This window comes from Notolepis coatsorum (assembly GCF_963971535.1).
Source record: "Notolepis coatsorum genome assembly, chromosome: 7".
Lineage (NCBI taxonomy): Eukaryota > Metazoa > Chordata > Actinopteri > Aulopiformes > Paralepididae > Notolepis > Notolepis coatsorum.
In genome coordinates this window covers 130916848-130941107 of record NC_140171.1, presented here as the reverse complement: position 1 = coordinate 130941107, position 24260 = coordinate 130916848, and the positions used below count along the sequence as shown (strand labels likewise).

General features: G+C 45.1%; 1 protein-coding gene across 1 annotated transcript in view; it reads left to right on the top strand.

Moving 5' to 3' along the window:
- Positions 1–23345, top strand: part of LOC311232149 (alpha-1,6-mannosylglycoprotein 6-beta-N-acetylglucosaminyltransferase B-like) — a gene marked incomplete at both ends in the record, with an annotated part of 487590 nt that extends 464245 nt beyond the window's left edge. Inside the window, 2 exons of the mRNA XM_084318847.1 lie at positions 9111–9388; positions 23147–23345. Coding sequence (XP_084174973.1) covers positions 9111–9388; positions 23147–23345 — 477 coding nt within the window. The remainder of the gene's footprint in view (positions 1–9110; positions 9389–23146) is intronic.
- Between the last annotated feature and the right edge of the window lie 915 nt (positions 23346–24260).

Below are 24260 nucleotides of genomic sequence, written 5' to 3'. Positions count from 1 at the left end.
TTTACCGTCACTCCGGGGCTCCCCGGGGTGGCAAACCCCGAGCGGCTCGTGGCAGGCGTCGCTAGAAGAAAGTGACTTTTCCCCCTATTGTTTCCCCTGTTTCCCTTCCCCGGCCCACATATAATTTTGTCCAAATAAAAAGTCCCTCCTAGGAGGGACTGTATTTTGTTACAAACTGTGTGTTTATTCACTACATATGATGGGGATACGATGTGTAAACCTTCGCTAGTGTGGGTTTGATAGGAGGGCTAGACTTTTAGTCTTTGTTTGGTCGCTACATTTACATGTGTGCTTAGCAAGGCTGTGGCTAACACTTGTTGAAAGGGTTTTTTCTTCCTCGACTTGAAGACTTATGTTCTTCATATAAAGGTAGAGGTTAGTTGTGTGTTCTGTTGCTTAAATCTGTGATATTGAGCCACAACACTGTAGTGTTGGTCTGCAGAAGTGCTCGTGTGTGTAATTGTACCACGGTCTTTTAGACCGCTCTCTCTCTATCAAACTTCTGTGTTATTGTAACATAAAACACGGGTGTCGTGCATAGGCGGAGTTTGAACTTGACGCCAGGGGGTGCGACTGCTTGGCGAACTATACCCGCGCGTTTTTACAATGCCCTAACCCCTAATTTTTTATTTTATTTAGGTAGTACAGCAGCACACACACACACTCACACACACAGCACTACGGGGGATAATTTTTAACTGACTTAGGCTCTAATTATTATTATTCATAGAGACTCTCGAGCAATAATAATTATTACAGCCTCCATTTTTCGTGGACGAAAAATATACCAGGCTATAGATATCAATTTTCCCGAAATAACGCTACCTGCCTCGACAAAATTCGTGCATTGGTTATCCAGATACATTAATTATCATCTCAGAATAAGTGGCTTTGTATCGCGCTGCTGCTGCTGCTGCTGGCCGCGCGTTGCCGTTAACCCTTTCACTGCCACACTACAGAAGGTTCGCCTTATAATGTGACATGATTACTACTATAAAATGAATGTATTGTAAAACAAAACATAATAGAATTCAGATTTGTTTCTCACAATTATTATAATTTTATTAAAATAAAAATAATCTTGATTAAAAAAAAAAAAAAAAAAAAAGGCAATTTCACCCCCGGCCACCAGGGGGTGCAATGCACCCCCTGCACCCCCATAAACTCCGCCCATGGTGTCGTGTTCACATATAAACCTTGGCCTTGTTATAAAACCTGTTCACAGACTTCGTCTGTGGCTAGCGTGCGTTGGGTTAGCTTATCCTTTGGATATACGCTGTTCGTTAGCATGCTGGCTTTTTTAGGTATCATGGCTATTGTTGTTATCGTATTTGAGGGTTGGGTTTGTGAGGGGGTAACCGTATAAACCCCTCCTTCCCTCTTCTGATTGGTCGGGGGGTTTTGACCCTCTTTTCATTCAGTCCGGCCAAGCTGATAGGTCAGCTCGGCACGGGGGGGGGGGGGGGGTTTCTCTGACTCCGCACCTATCACGGGTAGTTGAGTCATGGGATTCCCCCCGTCATAGAATACGTCACTGGGCACGTTTCTATTGGACGATGACTTCCGTGAGTTCTTTACAGGCCCATGTGTGGTTCTCTGTTGTTGTCAAGTTGTCTGGGCAGAGCGTAGGAACTTGGTGTTCTGCTACGCTCGATATATGTGTAACTTGAGCCTTTTGGTCACATGGCTCGATGTTACCTTGACTTTTCAATTTATGGCTCACGTGGGAAGTCTCTCTGAGGATTCCCGTCTCACCCTTGTGGAGAGGTTGACGGGGTGTAAAAATAAAAAGATTTTTCCCTCAGCCGCGTCACATGGGATCCATGTCAGTCTGCGTTTTCTCTTTTTTTTTAAGAAAAAGAGGAAATGAAGCGCGCCGGCTTCTTGTCGTTCTCCCAGGCGGCTTGGAGGAACAATGTCTGGTGTCTTGTGACAATCCATTGATGTGTTTGGGTCTCGACGTGTATATAGTGCTGGCCCTGGGTGCTTCTCGTGGGAATCACGCATGGGCCTGCGCGCCCTGGTTGCTTGTCGTTAAAACAGCGTTTTATAGGGCAACTGGGATGGAGTCTGTCTCTTCCGAGTACCAGTGCTGTCTCTACGAATTCTCGTTCATATCTGGGGGATGTTAACGGAATAGATCAAAACATAGGTAGAGGGGTCTCACGCCTTTGGGGTGGGCCACTGAGCGCGGTACATTGGGGACCGTCTGGGTGGCGCCCTCTATATTGTTTTAGATCGACACGCGTACCTACCCCCCTCCTGGTGTCGGGGATGTCAGCGTGATTTGGGCACGGGACTGGTTCTGGTCACGCCGGTCCAGGTCAGTTAACCCGTTGTCCGCCGGGGACGCAGATCTGCTGTTCTGGTACCCTGAGGGACTTGTGCTTTTTTCAGGGGAAAAAATGCCGGGTCGGCCCGGGTGTCACATGGTTTGGCGTTATGGAGATGTTTGTGGTTGTACTACGTTTTACCCCTCACTGTTGCTTGGTCCATGTTGTGTTGTACCTTGCGCTGCGCTAAAGGGGCCTGGTCCTTCTCCATTCTTTTCGCCCCTCTCTTGACCCCGTGATTTTGGGGGTGGTAACGAGGTTTGTTCCTTCCGTTTGTTCCCTGGTGGCATGCGGGTTGTGCGTGTGCGTAGTCGTGGGGTCCCACGGTCTGCTCACCCTGTGCGTTAAGTTGCTTGAGTTCCTCTTCGCATGGTCGGATCCGTCTCCCTCCCGTCCTCCAATAGGGAGGGTCGTGGGGGCTTGGGTCCTCCCCGGTTCTGATGGTTGTGGGGGGCCTCAGTGGGGTACATTTGTCGGGCGTAAGCTCCGCTCAGCTCCTGTGGTGCAATAGACGCTGAGCGGAGCTGTCATGTACGCAGGTCTGATAATAACAACTGGAGGACGGCACATGAGCAAAAGCAGCCCCTCTCAGTAAATATGGTCAAAATCAAGGTCCCAGGTGTAGGTGAAAAAAGACACATCACAAGACGTTTTCCAAATAGTAAATTATATATTTATGGTGGTAGGAATTCAAACCTCCACCATAAGGCAAGAAGGGGAAAAGGTAAGGGAGGACAAACAATACATACAGATACACAAACAAACACTTAGTAGTTACTATACAACCTTGGGCCCATCCTAGGACACCACAGCTGTGGAGTTTAACCCACACTCCATGTGATAAAAATGGCACCGTGCCACACAGTGTTGCATTAGGCCATAGATAGGTGAGACGGCAGCCTCCTCACTCCACCATAAGGCAAGTGACTTCCAGCAATGAGATTCCCGTGTGTGTGTCATCTTCCCGCTTATATTCACTCATCCCACTAACTGCCCACAGGTGTAATCAAGCAGGTGCAATCAGCTCAATCAGGAGGATGAGTGGTCTCTGGGAAGAAGAGAAGAGGCAGCATTAAAAGATGACACATCACCCCACCAAGAACAACATAACCCAACTCATGATACTAATCTGATGTTCACATGGTCTCCTAATACAGTAACAATGATAATGACCACCCACGTACGTCACACCTCCCCCCATAAGAGCGAACCCGCAGGGTTAGCAAAACATTATCACCCATTATCAACCAACATCCGATTAGCATCACAGAACAAAAAGAATAAAAATAGAAAGGTCCACAGACAAAACAGCAGCCTACACCATAAAACCAACCCATGTCAGATGCATCAGCTGCCGGACGTGGCTGGCACATTCCTCATACCGAGGCCATGACGGTATACTGTAGTCAACCATACGCGAATTGCTCAATGGTGTTCGCACTCCCAACATCAACCCCGTGCGTCCTGTAAGGCACATTAGAACACAACACAGCATGTGAAACAACAGTCCTGTCACATCTCAACTCCGACGAGACGCGGGCAGGACTTTTCATTAGCCTATTCACATGACACCAGCGTGTCCTCCTCCGCCGCCCGAGCGTATGCAACATATACTTAGTGGCAGAGACCTTTCCCCTTACCACATAAGGTCCTGAGAACTGGGCAGTGAGCACCGTACTAGGCGTGGGCAGCACAATAAACACCTCATCCCCCGCCTCAAAATGCTGCGTCACCGCCAACTTGCAAAACTCACCACAGACCAAGTCACCCAACGCTAGACCTTGGTCTCGCTTCCGCTCCTGTGCACTAGGGACAGCACAAATAGAAGGGACATTGGGGTGATTATTAATCAATGCATCACACAATAAGTTCGTAAATGGAGCGTCTCCAACCTCCAACACAGGGACGACCTTACCCCCAGCGATATCATTCCCCATGACGAAATCCACGCCCTTTACGGGAAAACATGGGCGAACCGCGACCAGAAAACAACCTGTGATCAGTGCAGACTGAACATGCACCTTATGCAACGGCACGCGCACACACCCCATGCCAATACCTCTCACCAATCCGCTCGACCGACAGGAGTCCACATCCAATGGTAATACATCAGCCAGGATGAACGATTGAGAGGCTCCTGTATCACGGAGTATTCTCACCCGTTGGTAGTCCCCAACTTTACCCGACAGGGACACACAACCATCAAACAAAAAGGGCTCAAAAGAGCTATGCTGGTCAGGACATGACACCGTACCAATCAACCCCACCCCTTTCGGTTCCTGGGCTGACTCCCTGGTCTCCTGTCGATCCCTTAGCGCATGACAGTCCTTCACAAAATGCCCTTCTTTTTTACAATAATGACACACTCGCTCGTCACCCAAGGCATTTCGAGACGGCGGTGAGCGAGGTCGGAATGGTCGCTCGTCAACTCCGCGATACGGCGGCCCGACGGAGAAAACGCGCCCCCTCCTACATACACACCATTTCGTACAGAAACATTTTTGTGGATCATTGCTAACTCGTCACACAAAACTGCAGCTTCCTGGAGGGTAGAAACCTTGCGCTCCTCTAAATGTACTATCATGTGTTCGGGCACACATTTTTTAAATTGTTCGATGAGGATTAACTCGCTCAAAGCCTCGACCCCATCCACCTTACATGCTTCACACCAACGAGTGAACATCGTCCGTTGTTCATGGGAAAATGCCACATGTGTTTGCGAGGGAGCTTTACTTAGTCCCCTAAACTGCTGCCTATACGCCTCCGGCACCAGTTCATATACGCGCAAGACAGCACCCTTCACTTTCTCATATACCATGCTGTCCTCCTTCGATAATGACTGGCATGCGTCCTGAGCCCTACCCGTGAGCTTATATTGCAATAATAGTGCCCACTGATCCTCCGGCCAATGCGAAGCCCACGCTATCCGCTCAAAATTAACAAAAAATGCTTCCACCTCAGACTCTCGAAAAACAGGAACCATAGAAATATGCTGCCCAACATTAAAACTGCCCTGGTAACCTTCAGATGAGGGCGAAGAAGAGCCAACACTCTCCAGTTCCATCCTCCTTAGTGTAATCTGGAGCTCTCTATCCTTCTCCTTCCCCTCTCTTCTCTCCTCTCTGTCCCTCTCCTCTCTCTGTCTGTCTCTCTCCTCTCTGCTCTCCTCCTTCCTCTCCAACCTGTCTCTCTCCTCCCTTCTCTCTTCTCTGTCTCTCTCCTCTCTTCTCTCCTCTCTCCTCTCCAACCTGTCTCTCTCCTCCTTTCTCTCTTCCCTGTCACGCATAGCAGCTCTCTCCTCTGAAACAGAGGCACGTCCTGAATGTTCAGAATTATCACCGTCAATCTCCTCAGCCATGGCACCGCTACCCCTCCGTTCCTGTATAGCAACACCTGTTCCCTCACTGAACTCACCAGACGCCTCGTCATGCGTGACGTCCTCCGAGCCATTTCCCCCGGCTATGGGCGAACTCAATATCTCCCTATCAACCAACCCAGCGAGCACAAGTGCTTTCACCTCCTCTTTACTTTTTGAACTTTGGACCGTAATGCCATAATGCTTGGCGACCCCACACAATTCCGCTTTCGTGCAGTCATCAACCTGATCCCTTGTAGGATCCGCCACAAACAAGTCCAAAGTAAAAGCCACCCCAGCCATAGTCCCCACAGAATATGACTACAAAAAGTAACACAACAATAATAAACGAATCACAGGTGACAAGAAAATACCCCGTCACTTACTCCACAATATCCGTGCGTAACACCTGTAATCATTACATTCCGTAGTATACAATTCAACCACTCTGATCTACTGCCCACATCTACCATCCATGAAAACAATAAATGCTGGTCTAACCACCTCAACTAGGAGTCACCTGTGTCACTCTAGCCTATCCCAGATAAACTACTCCACTACCTGGATGAAGGCTACACATATCTTCAGTCGCTTACCGATTTCATTGCGCGCTCCACCGGAATCACAACTCGTGCCCCCCACCCTCTAGCCAAGCAGGTGACCCCCCCTGTTACCTATGTGGCAGAAAAACAGATTAGTTCAAGAGCATCACAACAACAATGGTTTACATCAATCAACTGTGTAGCACGGACAATGGAACACACTAACTTACCAACTTAGAAAACGCTATCTTATTACACCTGATATGCTTCAATCGACAAGTCACCCCGTTATTTTACCAACAAGGAACCATACAATTGCGCAAACTTAACGAGCCCCCATGTCATGTACGCAGGTCTGATAATAACAACTGGAGGACGGCACATGAGCAAAAGCAGCCCCTCTCAGTAAATATGTTCAAAATCAAGGTCCCAGGTGTAGGTGAAAAAAGACACAACACAAGACGTTTTCCAAATAGTAAATTATATATTTATGGTGGTAGGAATTCAAACCTCCACCATAAGGCAAGAAGGGGAAAAGGTAAGGGAGGACAAACAATACATACAGATACACAAACAAACACTTAGTAGTTACTATACAACCTTGGGCCCATCCTAGGACACCACAGCTGTGGAGTTTAACCCACACTCCATGTGATAAAAATGGCACCGTGCCACACAGTGTTGCATTAGGCCATAGATAGGTGAGACGGCAGCCTCCTCACTCCACCATAAGGCAAGTGACTTCCAGCAATGAGATTCCCGTGTGTGTGTCATCTTCCCGCTTATATTCACTCATCCCACTAACTGCCCACAGGTGTAATCAAGCAGGTGCAATCAGCTCAATCAGGAGGATGAGTGGTCTCTGGGAAGAAGAGAAGAGGCAGCATTAAAAGATGACACATCACCCCACCAAGAACAACATAACCCAACTCATGATACTAATCTGATGTTCACATGGTCTCCTAATACAGTAACAATGATAATGACCAACCCACGTACGTCACAGGAGCTAACACGAAATAGAACTTACGGTTATGTATATAACCATAGTTCTATGAGTGTAGTGACGCTCGGCGTCTGGACGCCACTGCGGCCCTTGATCTTGCCTTGTGGTGAAAGATTGAGAAGGAGGTGAGTGTGTGGCCACACCCCTGCTTGTATAGGTGGCGGATGGGGGTGTGGCCAGACGGATGTTGGTAGGTAAAGGTACATTTTCCAGTACACATGTTCTGGAGCGAAGCATGTGCAATAGACGCTGAGCGTCACTACACTCATAGAACTATGGTTATATACATAACCGTAAGTTATTTAGCCACAAACCAATGCAAAGTAATTGGGGTCGAGCTCCTGTCTGTACCATCTGCCTGAAGGTCACTGAAAGCGAGACAGTTACCCCCGCAATCACCTTTTTTTCTTTTTTTTCTTTTTACGATATTGAGATTTTGTTATATTTTGCTTCCTTAACATGTCTTATTTCAAACTAGTGGCAATAGAATATCGAAAAACACAAGATTAGTTGTTTATTTTACTTCATTTAGTCTGATTGTGTCCATAGATCACAATTACAATACAACACTTTGAGGTTGTTTTCTCAAAAACACGTTTTTATGCATTTTACTTACACACAAAGACATGGAACTCCATTTCCCTAGTACCTACACACACCAAACTTTTCACATTTCTTCCCATCCATATCCGGCTTCTAATTACAAAGGGGTTTGTTGATATATCATTCATAGCCGGGTTTATAGTACATTTTATATTTATATTATATATTTATATATTTCTTTATGACAGTATAGACAGTATTTCCTGATGTATGGGCTGATAAGAGGACATAGCCACAATCCCTTCTGTGAAAAGTTTCGTTTTGAATGTATCAACTAAATTAAACCACGTTTTTGAATCTGGCATTATCCATGTTGGTGATGCGAGACTTGGTGATATATGCAAATGTGCGCATATATTAGTGCCTCATTTGCATATATACACATATAATTCAGAACACTTGCAATACATTTTTTCTTAGTTTGTATGTACATAACACACTGGGAAAGTTTCATAGTGATATCTATTAAAATATTTTGGCCTATTAGGGGGTGCTGTCTCGCCTGAAATCTACTTTGTGGAATAAATGTTAGTGAGCCTCAGTGAGCTTGTACAGACCGGAGCTCGACCACATTGAATTTGCATTAGTTTGTGTCTAACTATCCAGAGCTAGTAAGAGGAACAGCATGGATCGTGTTAAGAAAGGACTCTACCGATCAACAGTATTGATTGACACAGTAACCCTACTGTATTTGTTACTGCAAGTAAGAAATTCGGCTAGGGTTCCAAAAATCTGAACAATCTTTAAATGTATTTTTTATCATCCCCCAGTGCATAAAGAGCTGAGTGTTGAAAGAAATAAAATAACCTTTATTGAGGAACAAGTTCAAGTTCAAGTTCAAGTTGGCTTTAAACCAAAGAAAAAGACAACGAGCGAGAGTTAAATCCACTCTCTGCCACTCCATCTTGCTATAGTTAGTTACCCCTTCACAACCACACTACAGAAGGTTAACAGAAGGCAATTCCTGTCTCTCAAATTATTAGTTTTAGCCTGTTTACTTTGAAACATTATTTGTGTAATGCCATCGTTTTAAGTGCTGCACGGTACTGCTTCTGTTACTTCTATACGTCACAGTCAAAAGGTTCTTTATAAGGTCATGGTGTAACCTGTGAGCCTGCACACCACAGCGTCACCCAATGGAGACCCGAAAAAAATAATGAAATGTTTTCCCATATCGCCCACCTCTATTGACAATCCATTTGTGTGCATTTGACTATACAATAAATAGCATAAAAAACCTTTAACTAAGTGTGTCTTACCCCCCTCTCCAGGACTTCTGTGGCCCAGAGCCCACCTTCCCTCCAGTCAACTTCACTAAGCCTGCCACCAGTGGCAGGAGTCCTGGGCCTCTATTTGCACCCCTACCCAACTCCACCGCTCTGGGCTGGGCTGCCAACGTGACAGCCCCCTCTGCCTGGCCTCCTTTAAGCTCCCTCAGGCTACTAGCGTCTCAGGAAGGCCACTCCTGTGTGGACGCGTGTCAGCTGGCCAACCTGGTCTGTGAGCCCGCCCACTTCCACTTCATCAACAACAAGGAAGCCCTTCGTGGGTGAGTGACACTGTGGGCAGCCTATTATAGAATGCCTGTGTTTGGTGCTCGCTATCAATGATGACACTCATTGTATTCCGGTGTGTTCTTTATTGAGCACTCGCATCATGTCCAGCTCCGTGCATACAAAGAATACCAGCCAGTTTTCATCTACAGTCTTATACTATGCCCAGCCTCTCTGGGGTGGAGAGTGCCCTCTCCTGACCTGGAGGTATCGTAACAGCCTGGTGCATCTGTAGAGTTAGTCTTGGGATTCCCTTACTGTATCTGTTTATCACTGTGAGTTTCTTGGACAGAGATGATGCGATTCAGACATAACAGCATACATAGAAACACACACACACACACACACACACAGTTCCTCTCATACACAACTTTCCTCAACCCCTGTGCCCTGCTCTCTCCAGTCAGCAGGCTACCCTGTCTTTATTATTCTCTACTTCACTCTGTCTTTATTATTCTCTACTTCACTGTCTTTATTATTCTCTACCTCACGCTGTCTTTATTATTATTATTTCACTCTGTCTTTATTATTATCTACCTCACTGTCTTTATTATTATTTCACTCTGTCTTTATTATTATCTACCTCACTGTCTTTATTATTCTCTACCTCACGCTGTCTTTATTATTATTATTATTTCACTCTGTCTTTATTATTATCTACCTCACTGTCTTTATTATTATTTCACTCTGTCTTTATTATTATCTACCTCACTGTCTTTATTATTATTTCACTCTGTCTTTATTATTCTCTACCTCACTATCGTTATTATTCTCTACCTCACTGTCTTTATTATTCTCTACCTCACTGTCTTTATTATTCTCTACCTCACACTGTCTTTATTATTCTCTACCTTACTGTCTTTATTATTATTTCACTCTGTCTTTATTATTCTCTACCTCACTCTGTCTTTATTATTCTCTACCTCACTGTCTTTATTATTATTTCACTCTGTCTTTATTATTCTCTTTTTTTTTTTCATTTTTTTTTTGACATGACATACAAACCTTTACAGTAGAAATCCACTATAAAACACATACATGCTCTTACTCGTTCTTCCCCCCCTACCGGACCCCCCTTGAATACATCCATTATTCCTTTTGATACCAAGGATTAATAGTTCATATAATGTTTTATCCTCTCCACCACCCCTAACCAGATTTCTATGCTGGCTTCATTAACCCTTTATCTGCCAGGGATTATTCTTATCTTAATCCACTGTCTGCCAGTACTGTAAGTCTATGGAGATGTTCCCCTTCTTTGCAGGGCTATAACTTTTTAAATTGTATTGCTAAATTGACATTACTATGGCCCATTCAACGTCAAGTATCTATCGTTTAGGATGTAGCAACGTTCTACTTTTTCATTCACATATTCATATTAAATACGGTCTAAAGTATAAATATGTTTTTATCGTTTTCTGCAGCATTCTGCAGAACGTGATTTATAGCCATAAATACATATATTACATCATCAAATGTAGTTTGATACCGATTGACGTTAGATACAAATTTTCAATTGTACAAGGTCCTAAGCGTCATGCCTCATCATCTGCTGGTGACCGGGGGGGGGGGGGGGTTTATAAGTCCGTGGCCGACGTTAAATCATTTATGTAGTATGGGCGATACATAGATCACAGCAGTTTATATGGATCATAATAAGCAAACACGCTGAAACTTACCGCAGCTTCCTCTGACCGTTGGGTGGTCAGCGTGGAGCAGAAATTTCGCGATTATGGGATGTTGATATATGCGATCCATTTCCAGGTTGTATAATAATATATACGTCCAAATCATGTTGTTTATCAAGTTATTGGCAACGGATCGCTATCCAGTGTGTCGAGCTCGAGTCCCGCGAGCGATAGCGAGTGGCTGGACCGAATATGGATGAGCACCACTTCCTGCCGCTCATTTCCTGTTTGGGGCGATCCGCCGATCAGCCACCAGATGGCGCTCTTGAACCGTTGGAGAGTTGAGAGGAGATCAACAGGAGATCTCAAGTCTCCGTGGGTGAAATATGATTGACATGACAGATTTTTTAAATATTGATCTCAAAGACGCCTTACCGCGTCATTGGCAGATTACGCATGGCGGAGAATGACGTGGTAACACGTCATTGGCGAATAAAGGGTTAATACCTGGAATTCGTGCGGTAGATATCTCCAGGTAAATCACATCAAAATATGTAAGAATCCATACCCTCCGGCACATTTTATCAGGTTGAATGCAGCGTGATGCTATTAGCTTTTTGGCAGCCGTAGTACCGGACAAGATTAGCCTCTTTATGTGTACAGAGTGTGATACCTGAGAGACATCATTCAGCAGCAATACAGAAGGCATTACAGGTATTGTCAAATACAAAAATCCTGATAATAGTGTGGTTATTTCTTCCCAAAATATCTTAACAGGCGGACATTCCCAATACATATGCATAAATGTACCATCATCACCGTTTGTACATAAGGAACATCGAGAGTCTTGTTTAAGCCCCATACGGTTCAATCGAATAGGAGTTAGGTAAGTCCTATGAATAAAATTAAGATTAATCTGTTAATTATCCGGGTTACGTGACGATAGCCGAACGTTTGCCCAGACCTCAGCCCAATCAAAATCTACTTCCAGGTCTGGTATATCCATCCTCCAAACTGAGTCTAGGGGAAGGGCTTCATACGAAGATGTAAGTAAGTGACGGTAAAAGTCCATGACAAATCCTCTCGATGTCTCCCTTTCATAAAAGAACTTGTGATATCTGTGGTACTCAAGTGGTGTCTTTAATGGGACTCCATAAGCCTTCAAGCATGCTAATAATTGTCTGTAGAAATTATATGTGGAACTGGTGACGTTAAATTTGTTAAATATATCTTGATAGCTACAGAAACCCTGTTCGTTGAAGATATCGCCCAATGTATGTATGCCATTCTTTTCCCATTTGGGAAATCTGATTGGTTGTTGTGCAATAAGGAGTGTATTGTTATTAAATATGGGAGAGTGTTTATGCCATTTATGTTGGTTAGTAAAAAAAAATTGTGTTTCACGCCATATCCGGATCACATGTGTAATAAGAGGGCCAAATTTCAAGTTGCATTGCTTAATTGATAGGTTGGTGTATACTACATCCTGCAGTCTATGTGATGCCACAATGTTTTCTTCTAATGTTCTCCAGGATACAGATACTTGAGAATCAAACCAGGTGATCAGTGGTCTTAAAGAGTACGCTTTAAAATAGTGGTAGAAGTCTGGAAATGCTAAACCTCCGTCAGCTTTGTTTCTCTGTGCGGTGGATCTTTTAATTCGTGGAGGTTTGTTGTTCCAAATACATTTATATGCGGCGGAGTGTAATTTTTTCCATTAGCCAGCAGGGGAGGGTAACGGTAGCATTGAGCTGAATAAGTTGATTCTGGGTAAAACATCAATTTTAACTATTTATACTCTGGCCTGTACTGAGAACATAGATTGAAATAAAGAAAAATTGTGCCATACTCTGTAAGAATTTCTTTGTAAACATTAACCATGTGCGTTACACTGTGTCAGGACCAGGCAATGTAAACAGGTAAGCATTAATATGTTAAACATAAAAAAATAGATTCTTGTATCAAAGGTATTACAGTTCGTATTGTGTGCACTCTTATTCTGGTAAGTCTGCTTGAATATTTGAACACTTCAGCTGTGAATAAGGTATGTATTCAAAGCTTATATTATCGTGTGTCTCAGAACTCTTACCACATGCAGCTCTTATTCATAGAATTAACCTGCTAACAAAATGGGAGCATATTGACAAGTAAACAGGGTAAGTAAGTCATAAATTCCAGTATACATTAATATTCTGTTACATTTCACCACCCCCTTTTTTTTTTAATGGGGTATATATGGTGTTAAATAGGGCAGCGATCCGCCTACACCCTGTACATTCACAGGTCTAGTACGTCCCGAGGCTTCACTGCTCGGCCGGACCTGGTGTAGTATGAAGCTGAGTTCGCTTCTGAGTCCTCTGACAGTTCAGGGGCGTTAGTGTCCGGTGGTTGATCGACGCTTTCTGGACCTGGCAGACCGTCGCTGTCCTGGTGTTCCTCTTTTGTGTCCCTCAGGTGCCTGCGGTTGCGGCGGTATTCGCGTCCATCTTGTGCAAACGTGGTATGACCGCGCAGTGTCGGCTGGTTGTATGACTACTGCTGGCCTCCAGCATCCATACTCTTGGAGCCTGACAGATTCACCACAGTGTAGTGGGGGCAGTGGTCTAGCTGACCTGTCATAGTATTTCTTCTGGTGCTGTTGTCTCTGCACTCGCTTGTCATGTCCATCTTTGGGGCTGACTACCCCTGGCCGCAGCTGTTGGTTGGTGCTCGGTAGGGTTGAGCGCAGCCTGCGGCTCATCAACAGCTGTGCCGGCGATTTGAAGTTGTCGACTGGGGTGTTACGATACTCAAGGAGGCTTAGGTAAGGGTCTCTTCCGTCAGCTTTAGCCTTGTCCATGAGTGATTTTGCTGTCTTTACGGTTCTCTCCGCTAGTCCGTTGCTCTGCGGATAATGTGGGCTTGACGTGACGTGTGTAAACTCCCACGACTTGGCGAATGCCTCGAACTCTTTAGACTTGTATTGTGGTCCATTGTCTGAGACAATAGTCTCTGGGACGCCATGCCTGGCACAGGCTGCCTTTACCTTGTGGACTACAGCTGCCGATGTGGTGCTGTGAAGTCTGTCTAGTTCGAAGAACCTGCTGTAATAGTCGACGGTCACAACGTAGTCCTGGTTGTTCCAGTTGAAGAGATCTGTCCCTACCACTTGCCAGGGACGGTCTGGGATACGATGAGGCATCATGGGCTCCTTGGTGTTTGATGGGCGGCGCTCTTGACATATTGAGCACTTTTCCACGACTTGCTCTATATGTTTACCCATTCCAGGCCAGAACATGATGTCTTGTGCTCTCAGTTTCCATTTTTCCCTGCCCATGTGGCCTGCATGGATCTTGATCAGCATCTCTCCTCTGAGGCTGGTAGGGATGATTATTTTCTCCCCTTTGAAAATGATTCCATTCGTTTTGGAAAGTTCATCTCGTGGTTCCAGTATTCAGTGATGTTCTGGGGGCATTGTTTTCTTTCCTCAGGCCATCCCTCCATGATAGCCTGGCTGAGCAGCTTGAGCTGTGTGTCATTGTCTGTTGTTTCTCTGATCTCCTGTAGCCTGTCGTTGTGTACAGGTAGGCTGTTGTACACCATGTGTACCTGAAGGTCCATCCCTTCACTGAGTCCGTCGTCGTGAGAGGTGAGTGATTTCCTGGACAGCGTGTCGGCAACTGGGATGTCTTTCCCAGGGCAGTGCACGATCGTGAAGTTGTACTTGTGTAGTTGTAGTGTCATCCTCTCTAACCTCGGTGGAGCTGCGGCGATCGGCTTCTTCATGATCGACTCCAGGGGCTTATGGTCAGATTGCACCACAACATGGCGACCGTAGGCATATTGGTGGAAGCATTTGAATCCATAAAGGACTGCGTACATCTCCTTTTCGATTTGTGCGTAGTTGACCTCGCTGTCTGTGAGTGATCTGGATGCGTAGCTAATGGGCCTTCCTTCCTGCATCAGCACAGCACCCACTTGCACCCACTTGATGCGTCCACTTGCAAGCTGAGCTCCTTTTCCGGGTCAAAGTAAATGAGGACCGGCCCGGTTCACTGGTGAGTATGTCTTTCATCTTCTGGAATGCAGCATCGTGCTGCGCGTCCCATAGGAACTAATTCGATTGCTTTAGTAACTGTCTCATGGGTGCGTTGATCTCGGAGAGGCTCGGGGCGAATTTCGCCAGGTAGTTGACCATACCTAGCACGGTCTCCAGTTCTGCACGGCTCTTTGGCGCCTCCATCTCCTTGATGGCAGCTATCTTGCCTGGGTCAGGCTTCATGCCGTCAGCTGAAAGGACGTGCCCGAAGTAGCTCACTTCGGTGGCTCCGATGGTGCACTTGTCTGCGTTGAGCCGAACGCCTCTCTCCCATGATCTCTCTAACATTGCATGTAGATTCTTGTCGTGCTCCTCTCTGGTCGCGCCATAGACAAGGATGTCGTCTACTATAGCTGCTACTCCGTTCAGTCCCTCGTATGTCTCGGCGATTTTCCGTTGGAATTCGTCCTGAGCAGAGGCGAGTCCAAACGGTAATCGTAGGAATCTGTATTGGCCAAACGGTGTGTTGAACGTCGTCAGCTTTGATGATTCTGTAGAGAGCTTGATGGACCAGTATCCCGACCTTGCATCCAGTACGCTGAAATAGCGTGCGCCTGTTAGTCTGGGCGTGATGTCCTCTAGTGTCGGCAGAGGGTAGTGCGGGCGCTTGATAGCCTTGTTTAGCTCCTTAGGGTCCAAACATGCTCTGAGCTTGCCTGTGCGTGGTTTCTCAACAATGACCAGTGCACTGACCCACTCCGTTGGGTCAATGACTTTAGTGATGATCTGTGTGTCTTCCATATTCTGTAGCTCCTTTTTCAGTCGGCTACGCAGGGCGATCGGTGTTCTTCTCAGTGGGCAGACTACTGGCGTGGCGTCTGGGTCTATATGGATGTGACACTCTCCTGGGAATAGTCCGATCCCTTTAAACACATCGTGGTATTCTTCCATGATGGTCTGTTTATCTGTGTACGCAGTGACTGACAACACTAGTTTAATGAGGTCCATATTCAGGCATGCCTGTAAACCTAGAACTGGGGGTGCCTGAGTGTCTACTATGTAAAAGTCTAACAGCATGTCACGCTCTTTGTATTTACACTTTAACGTGCATGTGCCCTTTACTACTAGTTTCTCTCCACCATCCACCTTCTGGAAACTACCGGCCCTGCAAACTTTAGCAAAGTGGTTCCATTTTCCGCATTTCGTGCATTGTTTCCCTCTAGCTGCACAGTTATCCCCTTCCTTGTGTGCTCTGCTCCCACAGTATCCACAGTTCCTTCGTGTGTCTGTGTCGCTCGCTCTGTTCGCTCTCTCTGTCCACTCTGTTCTGGGGCGGTACCTCTATGCGGCATTCTTCTGTTCATGTCTGTGCACCTCGTGCACGAGCTGCTCATGCGCGTTGCTCATGGCGCCAGTAAAGCTCATTATCTGAGATTGTGCTAGCTCGTGGGCTCTAGCTATATCTATCGCTTTGTCTAATGACAAGTCTGATCCAATGTTTAATAGTTTCTCTCTTACTTTTGCTGCGTGTATGCCAAACACTATACGGTCTCTAACCATCTCATCATTGTTCGCATATGCACAGTCCTTCACGAGTAGTTTCAATGCAGTGACAAATTGTTCAAACGACTGGCTAGGTTGCTGGGTTTTTTCATGGAATTTGTACCTAGCGAAAATCGTATTCCTCCTTGGAAGTACGTATGCTTCGAAATTGTCATAGTAGCTCTTCAATACCTTTGCTTCATCTGCACTGAGAGTCCATGTGTTGTAAATGTCTCTTCCTTTTTCTCCGCTCCACAGTAGCAGGTAGCTACATTTCTCGTCCTCTCCTTTCTTTTTAAGTGGGCCCGAAAACATTAGCTCTGCGTGCTGTCTGAACTTCTTCCATTCTCCCGGTAAGTCCAGAGAATCCCAATTCATCCGTGGCGATGGGACTCCGTTGATATCCATGTTCATCCCGCTTCTGACACCATGTCGTATTCGATTTAAAGAGAATAATCATTCAGGACGAGGACATTACGTTAAGTTGTTTATTGCAACATTAAGCATGAGTGTGACTCCATCCACGGCTAGCAGCCAACTGACTGTCAGGACCCCTTGTGCAGGTATACATAACAGGAAGGTGCGCCTGGCGCGCCTGTCGTAAATGACATATTCAAGGCATGAATATTACACTGCCCATAAATAAGACCATTCCAACCTATCAAAGGCCTTCATCGCATCCAAGGATAATATAGCTGTAGGAGGCACGATATCCTTGCTGTTGTCTAACACATGTAGTAATCGTCTTATATTATTCGTGATCAGGCGGCCTCTTATGAAGCCTGTCTGATCAGGATGAACTAGAGCTGTCATATGCTTTTGAAGTCTGATGGCTAGGTACCTTAGCATACAGCTTAAGGTTCCGAGGAGGCTTAAGGGTCTATAACTACCACATTCGGTGGGGTCTTTGTCTTTTTTAAGGAGGACAGATATGAGTGCCATATTGACGTCCCTGGGGAAGTTCCCCTCTTTGATTGAGTATAAAATCATATCCAGTAATAGGGGTCCAATTACTTCCCAACATGAGAGGTAAAGTTCTGGTGGGATACCATCCCAACCGGGAGCCTTCCCACTTTGCAATTCCGATATAGCCTCTCTAAGTTCCTCTAGTGTGATAGGTGTATCTAACTGTTTAGCGTCTTCCTCTGAGAGTTTAGGTAGGTTAATTTGATCAAGAAATGTATCCATTTTATTATGATCGAAAACCACTTCTGATTTGTATAAGTTTTCTTTATTATTCTCTACCTCACTCTGTCTTTATTATTCTCTACCTCACTCTATCTTTAGTATTCTCTACCTCACTGTCTTTATTATTATTTCACTCTGTCTTTATTATTCTCTACCTCACTGTCTTTATTATTATCTACCTCACTCTGTCTTTATTATTCTTTCACTCTGTCTTTATTATTCGCTACCTCACTCTGTATTTATTATTCTCTCCCTCACCGCCTGTTATCATGCTTTATTACATGGCGTTTTAACATTCGCCGAAATGCTTGATTGTGATTGATCAATAGTGCTCGTCAGAGGTCCGTTATTACTCGATAACGGACCTCTGCCGAGTAATAATGACCGCTGTGCGCAGCTGGACCAATCAAGCCCACTGACATCAGTGCAATCAGACCACAGACCTGCTGGCTGCTGGCGAAGCTGCCGGCGATGACAGCGGGAGCGACAGAACAGAACTGCGTCTGCATTTGATCTCGTCTTGTCGATGGTGTAAAATGAATTATATATTGTTACTAAGTTAGCCATGTAATAAGCGGGATAATGTATAGCCTATACTCGGTCATTGTCGCAAAATAATTTACCTTCACCGACATTTAAAACACCTCGGCGCGGCGGCGCCTCGGTATTTTAAACTCTGTGTCGGTCAATTATTTTGCGACAATGACCTTATCCCTTACTTAAAGTTATCCTTGCTTTAGGTCGAGAAGTCGGATCTCTCACCGCCTTATTCTATTTTGTTGTTAAGTTCTCTTCTAAGTATCCTTCCTTATTTCTACTTCCTGCTTTACCTGGTAAAGTATTGTTATCGCTCAAAGTGTTTCTGATAATAAAAGGAACACATATTCGAGAAGAGCAGCGCCCTCTCCGTCTCCATTCTTCCATGCCATACTTGAACTCAACATTCTTACCTGGATTCCTAACACACTGTCTTTATTATTCTCTACCTCACTGTCTTTATTATTCTCTACCTCACTGTCTCTATTATTATTTCACTCTGTCTTTATTATTCTCTACCTCACTCTGTCTTTATTATTCTCTACCTCACTCTGTCTTTATTATTCTCTACCTCACTGTCTTTATTATTCTCTACCTCACTCTATCTTTATTATTCTCTACCTCACTGTCTTTATTATTCTCTACCTCACTGTCTTTATTATTCTTTCACTCTGTCTTTATTATTCTCTGCCTCACTGTCTTTATTATTATTTCACTCTGTCTTTCTTATTCTCTACACATCACCGTCTTTATTATTCTCTACCTCACTGTCTTTATTATTCTCTACCTCACTCTGTCTTTATTATTCTCTACCTCACTCTGTCTTTATTATTCTCTACCTCACTCTGTCTTTATTATTATCTACCTCACTGTCTTTATTATTCTCTACCTCACTCTGTCTTTATTATTCTCTACATCACTCTGTCTTTATTTTTCTCTACCTCACTGTCTTTATTATTCTCTACCTCACTGTCTTTATTATTCTCTACCTCACTCTATCTTTATTATTCTCTACCTCACTGTCTTTATTATTATTTCACTCTGTCTTTATTATTCTCTACCTCACAGTCTTTATTATTCTTTCATCTTGCATATTCCTGCTTACAGGCAGAGATCACGTGACGCTGTCGTGTCACGTGAGGTAAAAAAGTGGTCCGACCAATCAGAGACAGCGCTACAGGCAAGGCCAGATTAAGACTTCAGAGGCCCCTGGGCCAGATTCTTGTGGAGGCCCCCCCACACACACGTGCACGCACGCACAGTGGCGTTTTTATAATGTCACTTTAAAACATATATAGAATACCGTAATTCCTCTAATAGTAACCCCGGCTTGTATTTGTTTCAACTGTAGTGGATACCAGGCTTGTATTAGGAGGAGGCATGTATAAGAGAGAGGCCTATATTTCTAATTTCCGTATCTCTTTTATTTTTTTTACTGAATGAATGAAAACTTTATTTAACAGATTGCAGAATGGGTACAATACAGTACGGCTCAATACACACAATTGTTAAGGCAGGGGATGCAGACCTGAGAAAGACGTTTGTCTTGTTTACATCAGGGTCCCCCATTTTCAATTCATATAGACATTTATGACATACACAACATACATGACATTTATGGCATAGGGACATATAGGTATTTAGTACTAGTACTAGTGTGTAGTGTGGAGGCCCCTAGTCGCGTTATTTCTAAACCTAGCCGCATTTCTGGCAAGACGCTCTCTGATTGGCCGATGCCTGTTTCTACACTGGTTAAGCTTAGGCACTCTTTCGAAGTTGGTTAAGGTTAGAGTTTGTCTTAGAGCGTGACGGGCTGACGGCAAGTTCTTTCGACGGTTAAGCTTAGGCACTCTTTCGAAGTTGGTTAAGGTTAGAGTTTGTCTTAAGGCCTCTGCATGCTACAGAAACTTCAAAGCAACTGCACCACAACATCGACAAAGCAACGGTGTTGCAGACACTCTACCTTTATGCTTCTGCAAAATCAACGCGCAGCCTATGTAACATTGTACCCCGTACGTAGCTAGGTTCCCTAGATAGATGACGCTTCCCTTCTCAACCAACCCATTGATAACAGGCAGAAGAATAAGCATCATTTTTACTTCCGGGCGGGGGGTTTCAAAATAAAAGAGCGAGTCTAAAAGCACCGTAAATACGTTTATTTTTTACAATATCTAACGTTACACAAACGGTTCGTGTTAACGTTAGATATGTACAAAATAAATGTATTTCCGGTGCTTTTAGTCGTCGCTCTTTTATTTTGAAATCCCCCGACCGGAAGTATTATAGTGTCTGTTGCTAGCAGCTTAATTTTTGTCAGCCGGTTCTGTGCTTCAACGTAACTTCATTAGTTTCCAATGGAGAGGAGAGAAAAACCGGCTCACATGCAGCTCAAACTACCTGTTGGAATAAATTAATTGATTGATGTTTAACTTGTCCCTGTGTGTGTCCAGTCATTTCGTTGGTTAGCTATGTAGCTAATGTGGATAGCATTTTGAATATCACCAATGCTAGCTGGCTGGCTACAGCTTTATTTACTAAATTATGGAGGCTTTTTAATCGTCAAGGTAAGAGAGGATTTGTCATGATCAACTGAAGGCGTATGCTATGGAACAATATGTGCTTGGGTTTTCAGAAAAAGGCCAGTTATGACGCTAATTATTTAGCTAATATTGATAGCATAGCTTGCTGCCTACAACAATGGCGGATGGTATTCCTCGCTGACCAATATTATTCTATGACAGCCCCGCCCCCATTCACTACCAACCAATCACTGCTACGCAATACCAACGCAACGGGTCTTTAGATTAGATTTTGGACACAGGTACGCAACGCCCAAGCAACACAGTCTACAAGACTGTCTGCAACAAGCGCGCTGAAATCGCGCCGATGTTGTGTTGAAGTTGCTTTGAATTTGCTGTAGCATGTAGAGGCCTTTAGAGCATGGCGATAGAACGCCAGGTAGTTTGCAGGCTGTTTGACGAGGAAATGGGCAAAGACACAGCTCGTCACGCGATTGGGCAAACATGTCAGTGGCCAATCAGAGAGCGTCAGTCAGTGCCAATCATTCAGTGTCACAGTATGACAGCGATCTCCAAAATAAGAAAAAAAATAAAAATAAAATGTGGGGTGACGAGGGGCCTCCAAAAATGTTTAAAATAAAAGTTAAAAAAAAATAAACAAATATTTGGGGCCTCTAGTGACGAGGGGCCTCCAAAAGAAAAGAAAATAAAAGTAAAAAAAATAATAATAATAATTTGGGGCCTCTAGTGACGAGGGGCCTCCAAAAGGCCTCTAGTGACGAGTGGCCTCAAAAAATTAAAAATTAAAGTTAAAATTTTGTTTTAAGAATTTGGGGCCTCTAGTGACGAGGGGCCTCCATCACTCGAGGCCCACGGGCCGCGGCCCGGTCGGCCCGGTCGTTAATCCGGCCCTGGCTACAGGACGCACTCGATGACGTCGACTGGGGTATGTTTCAGACAAGCTCCAGCGGCGTCAGCGAGTATCTAGCTGATAGTATCGTCCCCACGAAAAAGGTGCAGGTCTACCCGAGCCAGAAACCGTGGGTTGACAGTACTATCAGAGCAGCTCTGAGAACTCGCACCACTGCTTATAACCTGGGCAGAGAGTCAGGAAACATGGAGGAGTATAAGGCTACAGTCTATACTCTGCGCAAGGTTGTAAAGCTTGCTAAGAGGTCATACGCTGACAAAATGGAGACACAAATGGCACAGAATGATACAAGAGGCTTATGGCGAGGGCTACGGACGATAACTGCAAAGTCAGCGCCCCCTCAACTCCTTTTACGCTCAGTTTGGCGCAGACAGTAGCGACGCTAGCTCACCGGCTAGTGACGCCACTAACGCGCCGGCCGTCGTGGAGGGGGCATCCGCAGGGGGCGGGGGCACTCTCTCATTGACGGAACACATTGTGAGAAGAGCATTTATGCGGGTGAACACCAGAAAGGCAGCTGGCCCAGATGGGATAACAGGACGGATATTTAAGTCCTGTGCTAACCAGCTAGCCCCAGTGTTCACCACCATATTTAATCTATCCCTGGCGGAATCCGTGGTCCCTGCCTGTTTCAAGGTGTCTACTATAATCCCGGTACCAAAGAAATCCTCCCCAACAGGTCTTAATGACTACAGACCGGTGGCACTCACCTCTGTGGCCATGAAATGTTTTGAGAGGCTGGTTAAGGATTACATTTGTGCCTTCCTCCCCAGCGATATGGACCCTATGCAATTTACACTATCTTTATTATTCTCTACCTCACTCTGTCTTTACACCAGCTATCATCTTCTTCAACACCAGATTTCTTCATCTTCTTCAACACCAGCTATCTTCCTCTTCTTCAACACCAGCTATCTTCCTCTTACTGCTTCTGGCTTCTGTCACTTCATTGTCTCTGCTCTCTTTAAATTGGGCTGAAGTGATGAAGTCTCTCTCTCTCTCCCCCTGTCTCTCTGCTGTCTAATGTAATAAAGCACAGTTGCCTTAAAAGTAATCTTCAAAGGAAAATATATTTCTCAACTATCTCTTTCTCGTGTGTGTGTGTGTGTGTGTGTGTGTGTGTGTGTGTGTGTGTGTGTGTGTGTGTGTGTGTGTGTGTGTGTGTGTGTGTGTGTGTGTGTGTGTGTGTGTGTGTGTGTGTGTGTGTGTGTGTGTGTGTGCACATGTGTGAATATATGATTGTAGGTGGGTGGGTGAGCAGGGCTTAGTTTTCAGTTTCTTTGTACAGCTGGTTCTTAATAAGTGTGATTTTTCATTACAAAACAAGAAAAGTAAAAGTTTCTCTCTCTCTGTCTCTCTCTCTATTCTCTTTCTCTACTCTCTCTCTCCAGGTTGGAGGTGCAGTGTGATGTGGTGGACTTGGAGACCAATCACATCCTCCCTGCCTTCTCCGTGCTGCGCCGGGAGTGTGGTCTGCAGCGCGAGCCCCTCCTCTTCAGCTGCGCCGGACACTCCCCCAAGTACCGACGCCTCTGTCCCTGCAGGGACTATCGCCGCGGGCAGGTGGCACTGTGCAGAGACTGTCTATGATGATGGCGGACGTGGACAGAGAGACGCGGGCCGGTTGGAGAAAAACTGACGCAGGGAAGGGATGGAGTTAAAGCTTAACGTCCACGGATTGAGCTTATATGAAGGGGTTGCCTTTGACGCCAAGCTGACGATACGACCAAAGACGAGGACGTAGAACAGCAGAGGTCATTGAAGTGTTAGGAAGGTCCCCTGAAAAAGTCGACTGGTGAAGAACATTGGACGTAGGTAGGTAGGGATGGAGTTGCTCCCATATTCCTGAATGCCAATAGATGGCGCTCTACAGAGACCATTTATGATGCTGGGGGGGAATCCAATGTCAGTGAAGGTAAGAGTGGTGGGGAACAGGGTTGCAGAACCGAATTGACCTTGAAGAGTGTGGGCGAATTAACTTAAGACTCAAATGAGTGTAGAGTTATAAATGAAGGTTATTATGAGTCCATGTGGCATGGCTTTAGTTGTTATGACAAGTTAGAAGGCAGAGTGAAAGCTGTAGATGGAAGGTTGCATCAAAGGTTTATCTCACTTTTACTCTCATTTTCAACTGGAGTAAAATGGCCACATGCTCAACACATACCACACCAGGAAGAGTCATCCACTGAAAGGAAATGGCTAGATCTCCATATTACTCGCTACCTATCTTTTAACTGGCCAGAGGAAATCACATTGCCACTCTCAAGATGTCAATTGCATAATGTTTCAGCGTCAGAGTTGTGAATCACCACCAACCCCAGCTGATGAACTAGATGAACGATGAACTGTGACAAAGTCTTCAAAAACATTTGGTTTGAGGAAGCCAACCTTGGGTCAATAACCAATCTCCTCACCACTCTCCTGGGCTCCGCACTTGGACAATGGATGATGGACACCCAGGCTATCTCCCTTGCGTCCTCTCCCCTCCTCCAATGATAGACAGAG